The sequence below is a fragment of the Mustela nivalis genome (genome assembly GCF_964662115.1).
Source record: "Mustela nivalis genome assembly, chromosome: 13".
Classification (NCBI taxonomy): domain Eukaryota; kingdom Metazoa; phylum Chordata; class Mammalia; order Carnivora; family Mustelidae; genus Mustela; species Mustela nivalis.
The window spans coordinates 85,354,903-85,368,464 of record NC_139032.1 but is presented as its reverse complement, the minus strand read 5'-3'; the positions used below and the strand labels follow the sequence as shown (position 1 = coordinate 85,368,464).

General features: G+C 52.4%; 2 protein-coding genes across 24 annotated transcripts in view; one reads left to right on the top strand and one right to left on the bottom strand.

Moving 5' to 3' along the window:
• The window catches only part of ANGPTL2 (angiopoietin like 2), a 35,067-nt gene extending 29,985 nt beyond the window's left edge, over positions 1 to 5,082 (top strand). Inside the window, exons 4-5 of the mRNA XM_082695670.1 lie at positions 707 to 977; positions 3,279 to 5,082. Coding sequence (XP_082551796.1) covers positions 707 to 977; positions 3,279 to 3,478 — 471 coding nt within the window. The 3' untranslated portion in view covers positions 3,479 to 5,082. The remainder of the gene's footprint in view (positions 1 to 706; positions 978 to 3,278) is intronic.
• RALGPS1 (Ral GEF with PH domain and SH3 binding motif 1) overlaps positions 1 to 13,562 on the bottom strand; it is a 273,716-nt gene that overhangs the window by 128,617 nt on the left and 131,537 nt on the right. The window lies entirely within an intron of this gene.

Genomic DNA, 13,562 nt, shown 5'->3' with positions numbered 1-13,562 from the left:
AGGATAGTAGTAGTACCCAGCTATGTCGCATGAGGACTAATAGAGTGACCTATGTAAACCTACGTAAGGTCCGAGAACAGGGCCAACACACTGTCCTTGCTCACTCCACACCGGCTACTATTAGCATTCATGAACCCATCTATTTTTAAGACTTTGAGTGCCACCACCTGGCCGATGACTCCTTAGCTACACGTAAAAGCAGCAACAAAACCACCAATTTTCGACCTAGAAAGGGGCCTGCACACACTTGCATGGCCCGTTCCCGTCCGGGGCATGAGAGCTTCCACGAGACCCTCACACACTGCACACTCCCAGAGAGGGACGCTGTCGCTCAGAGAAGGTAAGGATTGTCCAGGGAACTCATCTAGCTTGCCTACTGTGTGCTGGGCTCTCGGCTTAGCATGCTACGTGTGTTCCTACAACAGCCCCGTAGGGACAGGGACACAGAGTCCCGCGTTCACACAACGGCTGGCACACAGGAGGCACTCTTCCAACAGTCTCGAACGATGCGTGTGTGAGGCTCAGTGAGGCAAAGCGACTCAAGGCACAGCCAAGTACAGAAGCGGGGGTTTGAACCCAGGCTCTGGGTTCTTATGCTCTGCCCACCGCTGGCCCCCTCTGTCCCGCGCTGAGCACCCAGAAGCGGGGCTCTGCCGGCTGAGGGCACCACAGGCTCCCCACGAACGCTCTCCTCCGTTTTCCGCAGCAAGGGTTTGGCAACATTGACGGCGAGTACTGGCTGGGCCTGGAGAACATCTACTGGCTGACGAACCAAGGCAACTACAAACTGCTGGTGACCATGGAGGACTGGTCTGGCCGCAAAGTCTTTGCGGAATACGCCAGCTTCCGCCTGGAGCCCGAGAGTGAGTATTACAAGCTGCGGCTGGGGCGCTACCACGGCAACGCTGGCGACTCCTTCACTTGGCACAACGGCAAGCAGTTCACCACCCTGGACAGAGACCACGATGTCTACACAGGTAGGACCCAGCACAGGGCAGGGCAAAGAGGTCGGCCAAAGCCAGAGCTTCTGACTCGGGGCCTGAGAACAAGGATGTCCCAGGGCCCAGGGGCCCGACCCCGTTCCTACTCCCTAAAGGTCCATGCCTCTGCCCGCGGCCCACAGGTCCCCTTCACAAAAGTCGGGTCAAAGTGGCCTTCACAGAAAGGAAAAGGAAAAAGGTACACATTTGTACAGATGGCATAACTGTGTATAAACGACACATCTGCGGGCCACTCTGGGCCAAGCGCTTGCCTCACTTGTCTGCCTGAGGCATCCGGGGTCCCGACAACACACACCTGGGAGCTAACCCGGGCCCGGCCTCCTACCAGCCCCGTGTCCTCAGACAACGCTGCTCAGTCTCTCTGAGCCTCAGTTCCACAACTGGAAACCAGGATGACACGTACCGTGCAGGGTGGTGAGAAGGTCAGAGAGAATGTACCCCGAGAGCTTTGTCTGGGACTTGGCAAATAGGGCTCAACCCAAGTGGGCAGTAGGGAGCTTTTAAGAGGAAACTAGGTAGGAGACCCGAAGTAATTTATCCAGGGTCACATGTCTCAAAGCCACATCTTTACTAAGAAGCTTTTATTAAATAAAAAACAAAACATTGTGAGAGGCACAGAGAGAGTCCAACTCTGAGTCCAGATGTCAGCCGCCCGCACCGTGAAGCCTCTCGAGGCCCCACACCCAGTTTCCTGACGCGAGGGCTTCTGGGCTACCTGGCAAAGCCAGCGAGGCACTGCCCCTCTCCAAAGAGCCAACCCTACCTCTAGGCCAAGGCTGTCTGTTCTCATGGGCAAACCTGCCCCCTCCATTGAGTCCTGGTCTGCAGGCCACTCCCTCCTCTTTAAGAACTGTCCTAGGAACTACCTGCTCTTGAGACAAGCTCTGCTACCTACGTGTGGAGGAGAGCAAGGGCCTCACTTCAAATGCCCTGGCAGCCATGTCCCAGGAGGCTGTTCTCGTCCCACGGGGGACATCCAGACAGCTCTCTTCTGACTGGCACTGCAGGGGCCCCTGAGGAAGCAGTATGTCTTCTCTGGCCAGGGCTTCTAAGGCTCCCAGGAAGAGCAGGGCAGGAAGATGACCCTCAGAGCTGGCCAGATTTTGGGGGCACAAGGGCTTGTACAGCACTTCTTGAGGGCCATCATGGGTCACAGAGCAGGGAGAAGACTGCTCTGTGACCCCAACTGTCAGGCCTGTCCAGCGGCACTGTCAGCGGACGGCAAGGAAGTGAGCTCCTTGTCCCTGGGATCATGCAGGGCAAGCTCAGGCTTCCACTCACATGGGAGGCTGGCCATGGTTCACCAAGGGCTCTCTCTGGTCTGCAAATCCAGCACCGCCATTTGGTCCTTGTGGCCTCAACTGATGGCCTAGAGGTGCCTGAGGAAAACTCTGGGAACACCTGGGCTGCAGAGGCTCTGGGTGCCCGAGCTGCGTCTCTCCTGAGCTTCTGCCTCTGTCAGCCTGCTGCCACCTCATGTCTCCCCAAGGCCTCAGCTGGAGTGGGGCCACCAGCTCCGTTAGGCCCCAACCCCCAAGCTTGCTTGGGGCAGCCTTTCCCTGAGTGGGGGGTCCCCTTCCCAGGCCTAATCAGGACACTGGGGAACTCCTCATTTAACTAAGAGCGGCCCAAGCGGCCAATGGCTCCTCTTCCTCTTCCTTCCAGAGAAGGCCGATGCCCCTGCACGCCCGCCTGCACCCTGCCCACACTTTTACTATTGTTCCGAACTGCTTGTCCTTGGCAGCAAAATCCAGCTTGATGTGACAGTGCCAGAACTTTTATGAAAATATCTTTCTTTTGTGAAATCATAAAAAAAAACATTTGGCTGGACTGCAGACTAGGAGGTTGAGGAGCATTTCAACTTAAACACTTCCTTTGTCATTCTATAAAAACTCTTGATCCACCAGCTGCAACTCTTAAATTCCTAAGAACCCAGTGGTCTCTCCCCTGCCCCCCCCCCCAGATCATTCGGCTTCCTATTCAACCCCCCACCCCAGGTGCTTTCCGCACACAAGCCCTGGGCTAACTGAGTGACAGCGCGCCCTCGTTCCATCCCCATGCGGTCCTGTGCGGGAGGCACCAAGCTTAGGACAGTTGAGTGGCTCTGTGAGGCACTGGTCACATGGCCGAGCCTCGGAGGTCAGAGCAAAACCGAAGCCCAGGCCGCCTCTCAAGCATTCCTGTTCCAATGGCTCCCCCTACCAGAGCAGGTGCCATGAAAATCCCCAAGCAAACGGTGGATTCGGGTAAAACTGCCTCCTCCCTTGTCTCCTGCAGGAAACTGTGCCCACTACCAGAAGGGAGGCTGGTGGTATAACGCCTGTGCCCACTCCAACCTCAACGGGGTCTGGTACCGCGGGGGCCATTACCGGAGCCGCTACCAGGACGGAGTCTATTGGGCTGAGTTCCGAGGAGGCTCCTACTCGCTCAAGAAAGTGGTGATGATGATCCGGCCTAACCCCAACACCTTCCACTAAGCCAGCCCCCCTCCTGACCTCTCGTGGCCATCCAGGAGCCTGCCCCAGCCGTGCCCGCCCCAGCACCAGGAGCAACCCCCCATCAGTTCACCAGGGGGCTGGGAGGATGGGGCCCTGGATTCTGTTTCCCCAAGTCGCTGCGGCAGATAATGGAATGGAATCGACACAGTATTCTCTGTCCCTACTGCTTTTCTTCCTACCAGAGATCCACTCAGGTTTCCATACAGCACAGGACTACAGACAAATCCTTCTTTAAGGAAATCAAATCCCAGTAACAAAAGCACAACGGCACAATACCTTCATAACACACACGTGTGAGCCGACCTTAGGAACGTGTGTGTGCACCACATATACATGCACTTGGAGATCTGCCTAGACACACACACAGCTTTGGTTACGAACCTAAACACACATACGTTCAAGTCTCAGATGTTGAAGTTGTTACAACAGCTTTGCTCTTAGGAGGAAAGCGTTACATTCACATCGTGCTCCGTGAGTCTAAGAGCCAATCACAGATGGTGTAGCTCCAATTCAAAGAACAATCCCTGGTGTCCAAGTGCTGGGGTTCTTCCAGGAGTGTCCACCTGCTTATTTGCTCACGTGGGGACTCCCTCCTTCCTCACTGAAGAACCGCTTTGGGCACCTGATCAAATTTCAAAACCCCCTCCCTCTCCATTTCGAGACTTCCTCACATTCTCAGGACTTTTCCACCATCCATCCATCCATCCATCCACCTTCTCCTTCATCCAACACCATTCAGGAAGTACCTTCCGTGTGTCGGTCTTGGCCACTCAGTGCAGTTCCAGCCACCCTCTCTGCTCTTCTGTACCCCTTGCTACCCACTCCTTACCTTTTTTGTCATATCATCCTTTCTTTCCAGGCAAGATTCCTTAGCCTCTGAGTAATAAACAGTTTTGGGCTCCAGGTTTCTGGTCAGGAAAGGGAAGGCCAGGCCCAAAAGCTAACTCCCGGCCACGTAGATGATGTATTCACAGTTTTATATGTTCCATTCACACTTTAGCCTCCATGTCATTTTAACCGTCACAGAAATAATAACCTACCTTGCCCAGGAGATATTCAACTGAAGAGAAGTCATCATCCGATCGTTGGGGCCCCCGAATGGCTACAGACCAAAGGTCCCGTGCTCTCAGGCTGACTACAGTCTGCATCTCGTCCCCAAACGACACTTCTCTGGAGAACAGGTGCCACAAAAATGACAACTGGCCACTTCTCACAAGCTCCTGAAAACCACCAGGAGCCCCTGGAGCCCGTAGCTGGTGCGTTGCAGCGTGGTGGCTCTCAGAGTCCTGTTGGCCACGAAGTGTCAGACTCAGTACTGCCAGGACTCTTGCCAAGCAGGGAGCAAGAGATGAGTCCAGAAGGTGAGCCTGCCCCAGTGGGCGCGTGAATGGGGGTGTGCGAGATGTCGGAACGTTTGGTACTGTCATGTCTGGGTGTGTGCCTATTACCTCAGCGCTCTCACGAAGTGTACCATGTAGCATGTTTTGTGTATATAAAAGGGAGGGTTTTTTTTAATATATTCCCAGATTATCCTTGTAATGACACAAATCTGCAATAAAAGCCATCAGTGCTATTTGGATGTATTTACACTGTGTGTTACTGTCCTGGGACCCCCTCTATCAGAGCTAGATTCAGCATCAGGGACATCCACCAAAATCATTTAAATCACATTCTCCCTACCTTTGGTTTCCACCTACACCATCAGGAGTCCCAAAACAGCACCCTGAAGTTCTCTGGGGCTCCACCTCCTCACATCCAGCCATGCCCTAGATGTCGTCACTGAACATCCTCGAAGCACCTCCTTGACAGTGAACCAACCCCTGAAACATCTTCCCCAGGTCTGGTCTTCTTTTACCAAAAGGCACCGTTTAGCAATTGCCCAGGTCAAAAACAAGGACTTCTCTCCCTGCCTCGCCAAGGCCAATCCACCCATCCAACCACGGAAGCCCTCTTCTCTGCCATTGTGCCTCTTCTCCCCTCAACTACTACAACAGGCTGCCCACCGGCCCAGGAGCCCTGTGCCTCTGTCTCCCTCATTCCAATGCGGCTTCCACACCAGCTACCAGAAAAACAAATCTGTGGGCTGGGAAGTCATCTCTAGGCATAGCGGGAAAACCCCAAAACCAAAAAGGAAAAGACTAAGGGATATGACCAAAGAAAACCCCAAATTTTCTGCCCTCTAAAAAATAAAACACAACTGAGATTGAAGGCAAACCCGAAGGGGCATGTGCACCCGAATGTTTATAGCAGCGATGTCCACAGTATCCAAACTATGGAAAGAGCCTAGACGTCCATCAACAGATAAATGGAATATAATGGAATATGATGCAGCCATCAAAGACCCTAAAATCTTGCCATTTACAACAATGTGGATGGAACTAGAGGGTATTATGGTAAGCGAAATAAGTCAATCAGAGAAAGACAATTATCGTATGATCTCACTGATAAGAGGAATTTGAGAAAGAAGACAGAGGATCATAGGGAAAGGGAGGGAAAAATGAAACACGATGAAACCAGAGAGGGAGACAAACCATAAGAGACTCTTAATCTCAGGAAATAAACTGAGGGTTGCTGGAGGGTGGGGCAGGGGCAGGGATAGGGTGGTGGGGTTATGGACATTGGGGAGGGCATGTGCTATGGTGAGTGCTGTGAAAGTGTAAGACTGATGATTCACAGACCTGTACCCCTGAAGTAAATAATACATTACATGTTAAGAAAAAAAGAAAAATACAGGATTAATATTCCTGCCATACCACGTACTCTCTCAAATTAGGAAAAAAGATACAAACGCTGTGATAGAAAACTTTCAAACACATCAGAGTATAAAAGGCCAGTAAACGAGACGCCAATCTCAGTAATAACCAGAGAGGGACATTAAATCAACCACAAACCATCACATGGTGCCTATCAGATGGGAAAGATGAAAGAACCTCCATGTTGACAAGCGAATGGAGAAATATGTTCTCTGCGTGCGCAAGCACAAGTTGATTCAGTCTATTTAAAGAGCAACTTGGCAATGTGGGCACCAAATATGGACATTTGTGTGCAGCAAAATTTTAAAAATCTTATACCTTTGGACCCAGCAATCCCTCTTTTCAGTGGTCAAGAAATACTGCCACACGAGAGCTGTTTTCAGGAGAGATGCAGCTGGGGAGAGATGGATGTTTACTACAGCCTACTATGTGCTTGGACTTGGACTTCGTGTTTTCTTATGTAACCCACAGGCAGCCCTGTGAAGAAGGGACTGTTCTCACTTCACAGGAGAGGACAAAAGGAGGCTCACAGTCAGACTGCTGGTAAGAATGCTCTAGTACTGGAGGGCCCGTGTGGCTCGGTCGTTAAGTGTCTGCCTTCGCCTTGAGTCATGATCCCAGGGTCCTGGGATCGAGTGGAGCCCTGTGTTGTGCTCCCTGCACAGTGGGAAGCCTGCTTCTTCCTCTCCCACTCCCCCTGCTTGTGTTCTCTCTCTCACTTCCTCTCTGTCAAATAAATAAATAAAAATCTTTAAAAAATAATAAATCCGAATGCTCTAGCAGCAGTTAATCAGGAAGGTGCTAGGTATCGGCACTAAGTAAGAGTTCGTAACTGCCTTCTCCCAAACCTCTAGCCAGTTGTTGTTGGGGTCATCAGCTGTTGTATGCTCTTTGGTGAGACTATCTTGACCTGGGCCCACACCACAGCCAGGCCTCCTCACACACCTCAAGTGCAATGTCCAGGACACAAGGATTGATGGTAAAGGAAAACAGGGTCTATCCGGCCTTACTGGTCACAGTCTTAGATCCAAAACCCAAAGCAGAGTTCTGGAAAGCCATGTTGGACAATGCAGAGTAATCCCTTTTCTAAACTAGTTGGGACCCAAACAAAAGCAGGCCATGCTACCAGCTGTTTCTCCCAATCCCCACCCCAAAACCCAACCCTGTTAAAGCACACGCCAGCTATATGGAAGGAGAGAAAAAAATAAACCCATCAGACATGCGGAACTAGTTTTCCTTGGTGTGAAATGGGGGTATGACCAGCAGCATCCAAGAAGAGAATGGTGGGAGCCCAAGTGCCAGACGCCTTAGTGCCTGGTGTGTGGCTCCACCAGCCAACAAACACAGAAGTCTACCCAGCTCAGACCAACACGCCTCCCTTCTCTCCCATTCCAGCCAGTGGCCCTTTAAGGCCTGCAGTCGCAGGAGCCCTACTGTCGCTAAGGCCTCCATAGTGAATGTACCCACAGACCACAGGGAAGTCGGCAAAACCCAGACTTTCTCCTACCCCAGCCAAGCCCCCACATTCCAGTTTGGGCCAGTACCTGGGTCACTGGGGGCCACTGACCTGGGCTTATGAAGAGAACATACCCTTGTGGGGCAGGCAAGGGTATGGTCTCCTGGGAAGTGGAGGGCAGCAGGGAGCATGGCAGGGTAGAGGCGATACCAGAGGCCCAGGCGCCCAGAAAGGAGCTGTAAGTGGTGTGTAGATGTGAAGTATCCCCCATCACGGCAGCTGAGTCCAAGGTGCCCAGAAGGGAAACTGTCCCCCTGCCACTGCCGCCAGTGAGCATGGGTGCCTGAGCACCTGGCACACCTACCATATCGGCCACGTGGGATGGGCCTTGACCCCTCCCTCTTCCTTCTCCCCTGGTCCAACCCCAAGGCTCACAAACCTCGGCGGGCAAGCGGGAGGCAAGAGGGGTGCGGGATCTGGTGACAGCACTGAATGGGAGCCCGCCCCCACCCCAGGTCTCTGAGCCCGGTTGGGCTCTCCAAGCCCAGACCTCTGATGGCTACACTGGACTGTCTGCGGTGGCCGCGTGGTTAGAACAGATGTGGCTTTTTCATGCCTGACAGCAGAAAGATGAAGGGGCTTGCTAGGTTTTCAGCACCGTCTGGGAAAAGAGCTAGTGCACAGGGTAGGCTGGAAAGGACACTGGGGAGAAAAGTAAGTTGGTTTCTTCTTCCACCTGACTGAGTCCAGCTCATTTAATAAGCTTGTTACATAAGGACACGGGGTATCTCCCGGAGTCCATGAGCAGGGACGCAGCTGGGCCTCACGAGGGCCAGAAACCAGAAACTGCCTGGAAAGCCATCAGGAGGCAAGGCAGCAGCTTTCCCATCTTCTCCCCCTTCTTTTCCTTTTCCCTTGCTTGCAGGTCTCTCTGTTTCTCATTGTGCATCCATCTGCTTTTCCCAGCAAGGAATTCCTGAGCTCACATGTCCTCCTGGTCTGAGTGCCAGCAAAGACTTACAAGCACCCTCCCTTCCAGTGCTCACTCCCGGCCAGAGTCTCCGACGGGCCGCTCAGGCTGGGTGTCCACCTCAATCCTATCAGCTCCGGCTAGGATGAGTGCTGCTGCTGGAGTTCAGTGCTGCGGGGGACAGGCAGGGGTGGTTCCCAGGGTCCTAGAGAAAGGGGGTTTCGGCCTAGATCTATATCCAAGAAGGCATCTACTTTAGCTGCTGTCCACCTCCTTCCTCTCTGCGGACCGCACTTTGCTGGCTGGTGGAGTCTGTCCCACTACCCATGAGACAGTGTCTGCTCTTTAGCACCTCCTCCTGCCCGCTCCTGCTCTGCCCCACAAAGCACATCCAACCCTGCCAGGCCCTGCTGGGTCATTCACTGGGACACCCAGCTAGGCCCGGATGGGCTCTTCCTGTCCTTCTGGATTCGCTGAGTTTCTCATTAGTCTCCGTGGATACAGGAGGCCACAAGGTCCCCACTGCTGGAGTCCTCCTGGCAGTATTTTGCTCTAGATTAGACTCATGCCATCTACCATCCACAGGGGGCTCTGTGTGCCAGGCTCCATGCGTGTCTCTTTAAATCTCATAACGACCTATGAGGTGGGTGTCCTAATTATATTTCCTCTGACAGAACAGAAATCAAGGCTCGGAGATGTAAGTGACTTGCCCAAGAACACACAGCCTGAGCCGCTCGGGATTTGCACTCCTGCTTCTGCAGCATTAAATCACTGCTTGTGAGTAGTGGGCAGAATGAAACAACTAAGGGCCCTCTCTCACCCTGTGACCACCCCCTACACATCTGAGAAGCGTGGTGGCGGCCCGCCCAGAGCAGCAGTTTTGTGAGTAAGCCCAGCACCCTGTGTGTGCAGAAGGAGCTGGAGGGACAGTAGGTCCCCAGATGTCAGGAAGCCAGTCCAGGGCTATCTACCAGGGTTTTGCCAGGGCTAAAGGCTGGGCCTGGCCCGTCTTACTTCCACTTATCCTCCAACTGACTGACTCAGCCCCATACTTTGGCCATCCCAGTGCTCCCTTGTGTGCCAGTACTGGCTGGCCCGAGCCCTGGGCCACATCATCCGGTAAGCTGGCTCCCTGTCTGCCATCTCCATGCCTTCAGGCCCAGGGCTTCCTCACCTTGTCTCAGGTCCAGAGGCAAGCCTGACCCAGCCCGCATCTGGAAGTCTGCCACTTGAGGACAGAATGCCTTGGTACCAACCATCACCAAGACTTTTGAGTATCTCTGTCCCGCCTGACATGCGGAAGCCTGGGGCAGCCCCGCCACACATGGCAACCCGGACACAGACAATCCCCGTCCTCTGTGTGGCCATTCCAAAGCACTTCCACATGTGGCAATTCCTTTCCTCGTCCTCAGTGTTCCAGAAATTCTCGGCAGGCGAGGAAAGGCACACCAGTGAAGATGTTCTCCATCGCACTTCTCGTCGCAGGGAGAGCACAGAAGGCACCCGCCCGCTCGTCCGTCGGCACACGGATGCACGAGCCAGCACGCAATCAGTCCCAGCTCAGCCAACCACCCATGCGCCTGCCACAGGTGCCACGGAGCCACCGGACAGAAGGAAGAAGTTCTGTATGTGCAGCCACCAAACAACATTTGTGACTCTTTGCATGGAACAAAATATAAGGTACAAAACAAAAATGAATAAAATGTCCCCATTTTGGTTAAAAAGTGAAATATTATTTGCATCCTTCCCCTGCCCCACACACACACACACACACATGCACGTATGTTAGTGTATGGGGATTAAAATGTCTGGAAGGATACACTCCGATCGTTAATTGTGGTTGCTTTGGGGAAGTAGGTGAGGAAGAAGGGGTTTCTGCTTCTTCACAGACTTCTTTTTAGTACGAGTTTCACAACAAACGTGTTACTTTTATCATCTAAGAAGTTTCTAAGGGAATGAGTGGCACTGAAGGCCCCTCCCCAGCACAGCTCTCTGGGTGGCCACACAGAACAGCTGTCTTCCAGTTTCCTGAGCAGGCATTCCTGGACCTCTGAAGGTCTGCACACATTACCCTCTAAAGCCCAACATACACCTGAGTAGGGAACTAAAGCCTTTCATGGGGTAACTTTCCAGGCCCTTTTCAGGTACCCTTCTTCCTTACAGAACTGCAAGAATTCATTACCTCTCAAAGTGGCAACCACCTCTGGTCCTATAGAATTTCATCCCCTCAACATTAGCTTCTGAGACAGATCTAGAACTTCCTGCTGCCCTAAAAATTACTCTTATGGTCTTTCATGTGCTCAGTTTTACAGCTGGGGTAACTAAATAGTAAGTGTGGGGTAGTGATCAAGGTTGTGAGGTGTGTTAGTTACCCACTGCTATGTGACAGATTACCCCCAAACTTAGTAGCTTCCTCATGTATTACTTTACAGGTTCCCTGGGTCAGGGAGTAGGGGACATCTCAGCTGGGCGCCTCGCTCAAGGAGTCTCAGTTTTCAGTGAAGCCATGGGCTGAGGCTGTGGTCTCATCCGAAAGCTCCACCGAGGGGGACTCTGTTGCCAAACTCACTCACCTGGTGGCTGACAGGGCTCAAACCCTTGACAGGGGCACTGATGAGCACGAGGCAGCTGGATTCCCCCAGAATCCAAGGGATAGGAAGAGATCTAAGAGACAGACAGCAAGAGCAAGCCCCCTGAAGGCATGGTCTTTTGGTAATCTGATCTCAGATATCCCTGAGGACATAATGGATGTCTCATTATTTCTGTCACATTCTGTTTGTTAGGAACAAGTCAGTATGTTCTGCCCATGTTCAAGGGGAAGGGATTACACAAGGACAGGAACACTGGGGGTCAGGGAGAACTGGGGCCATCTTACAAGCTATCAACCACTCAGAATCTTTCAGGTTCTCTGTGTCAGTTGTCTTAACTCTCCCTTCAAACCAGCAAGGAGATGTACAAGGCACCAGGTTAGTCCTGAGGACAGAGAAACTCACTAACCCTTCCTCCACCACCAACATCTGTCTTGCTTAGGGCTTGCTGACCTGGGGGAGGTGACCCTCAGTCCCCCATCTCAAGCCTCCACTCCACACAGGACTATCTCCAGAGCCGCTCCTTCTCAGTCCACTGTCTAGGTTTCCCCAGAGCTTGAAGGTCTTTTACAGGGACATGCAGCATATTCTTGAGGTTTCTGGCTGGGCACTGGGTCAGAATGGGCTGGGCACTGGTCTCACCACTAGGAAGTGGCACCGCAAAGTGGTGAGACCTATAACATGAGTCCCATTTGGCCTCTGCAGCTGTGAAATAAGTAAAAAACAGTGCCTCCCTCAGAGCATCGGGAGGATTAAACGAGATTAATTCTCATAAAATGCTCAGTGCAGTGTCAGTCACGTGGGAGAGAATAACCAAGGAGTTGTCATTATTACTATCATGAGCTTCTGGTTGGAAATCCGGAGACAAAAGGTCAAAGCAAAGCAGTCATCCTGATGAGGACATGGATTCCTGCTTGCACAAAGTGGGCTGTGCTCTCACCTCCTTTTGGGGACCAGATACAACTTCTTGATGCAGAGAAATACAGATTACAAGTCCCCCCTGTGCCCCAGAAGGGGCACAGGTGACAAGGTGCTCTGGGCAGCAGAGCAAACGTCTCCCCAACATGCTTTCCTCCTGCACTATTTCTCTCCATGGAGACAGAGGCACTAGATGGACGATGTGTGAGTTAAGGCTGGGTGGAGCCCCAGCCAGAGCACGAGACACTGAGTTGCACTTGCTGTCCGCCTGGCATATGACACTGGCTAAGTCATAAATCAAATTGTGGCTTTTCTCACTCACAAAATAGGGGTTTTAATAAGATCCACTGGCTTTTTGTAAAAATGGAACATGACTGTGAAGTTCCAGGGAAATATGAATTTTTAGGTAACATATCTTCAGACTGCAAAAGTAAAGGCAAAATTCTCTTCTAGAAGGGAGAGATTTAAGACAACATGCAGCTGTCCACTCTACAAAATAATGGGAAAGGTTTCCTTCATTTGGGATGCTAGTTGTCTTTGCAATTCTTCTATTGACTCAGAAGCATGTCTGATATGAATCAGAGGCCACCTCTTCCCTGCCTGCTGGGCCTCAGAGAGGATGGATGTCTCCGTATGAGGACACGGAAGCTTGATCGAGGGGCTCTCCTTGGCTAGAAAAGGGAGGGCAACAAGGTTGGCACTGAAGCATGTGGCCATCAGGCAAAGAGGAGAAAGGGCATGGCCCAGGAGCTCTAGGAGCAGGCGTTCTAGAAAGCAAGCTTAAGCTTTTCTCTGTGGCACTGACAACCCCTGATCCATCCCAAACTGTGCTTCCCTAGGGGAGGAAGGAGGAGCCTGGCTCCACATAGGTCCAGCTGCAAGGACAGGGTAGGAAAGGCAGAGATGCTGGAGGGAGGGATCAGAGGTTTGGATCCAGGCAGCCCGCTGAGGCACCATGCAACCACCAGGATGATCTGTGGAACAAATGAGTATTCCTTGGGGATCCTTAGACACACATGGAGGGGAGAACTGAAAACAAAAAAGCCTGGATTTCCTGCATGTGGAATGGAAAGTTTTCAGCTGGGCATTAAAGGAAAGGATTACCCTTAATGCTGGCGAACCTGGGGACAGCTGGATAACGAAGTAGTCACCCCCAAACTGGGAGCCCGTGGCCTTGGTCCTGGGGTGCTGGTGGCCACACTGATCCATGTTCTGGGAAGCAGAGGTGTTGCTGGCATCAGCGCCCCCCGCCCCAGTGCCACCTGCCTTCTGCGGGTAGTGGGAGAGAGCACCGTGCTTGCCCTCCGTCTCCACTGTAAGGAGGCCACAGCTCAGTGGATTTTTTGAGCTCATGTGGATTCTCAAAGTCAAAGCACAG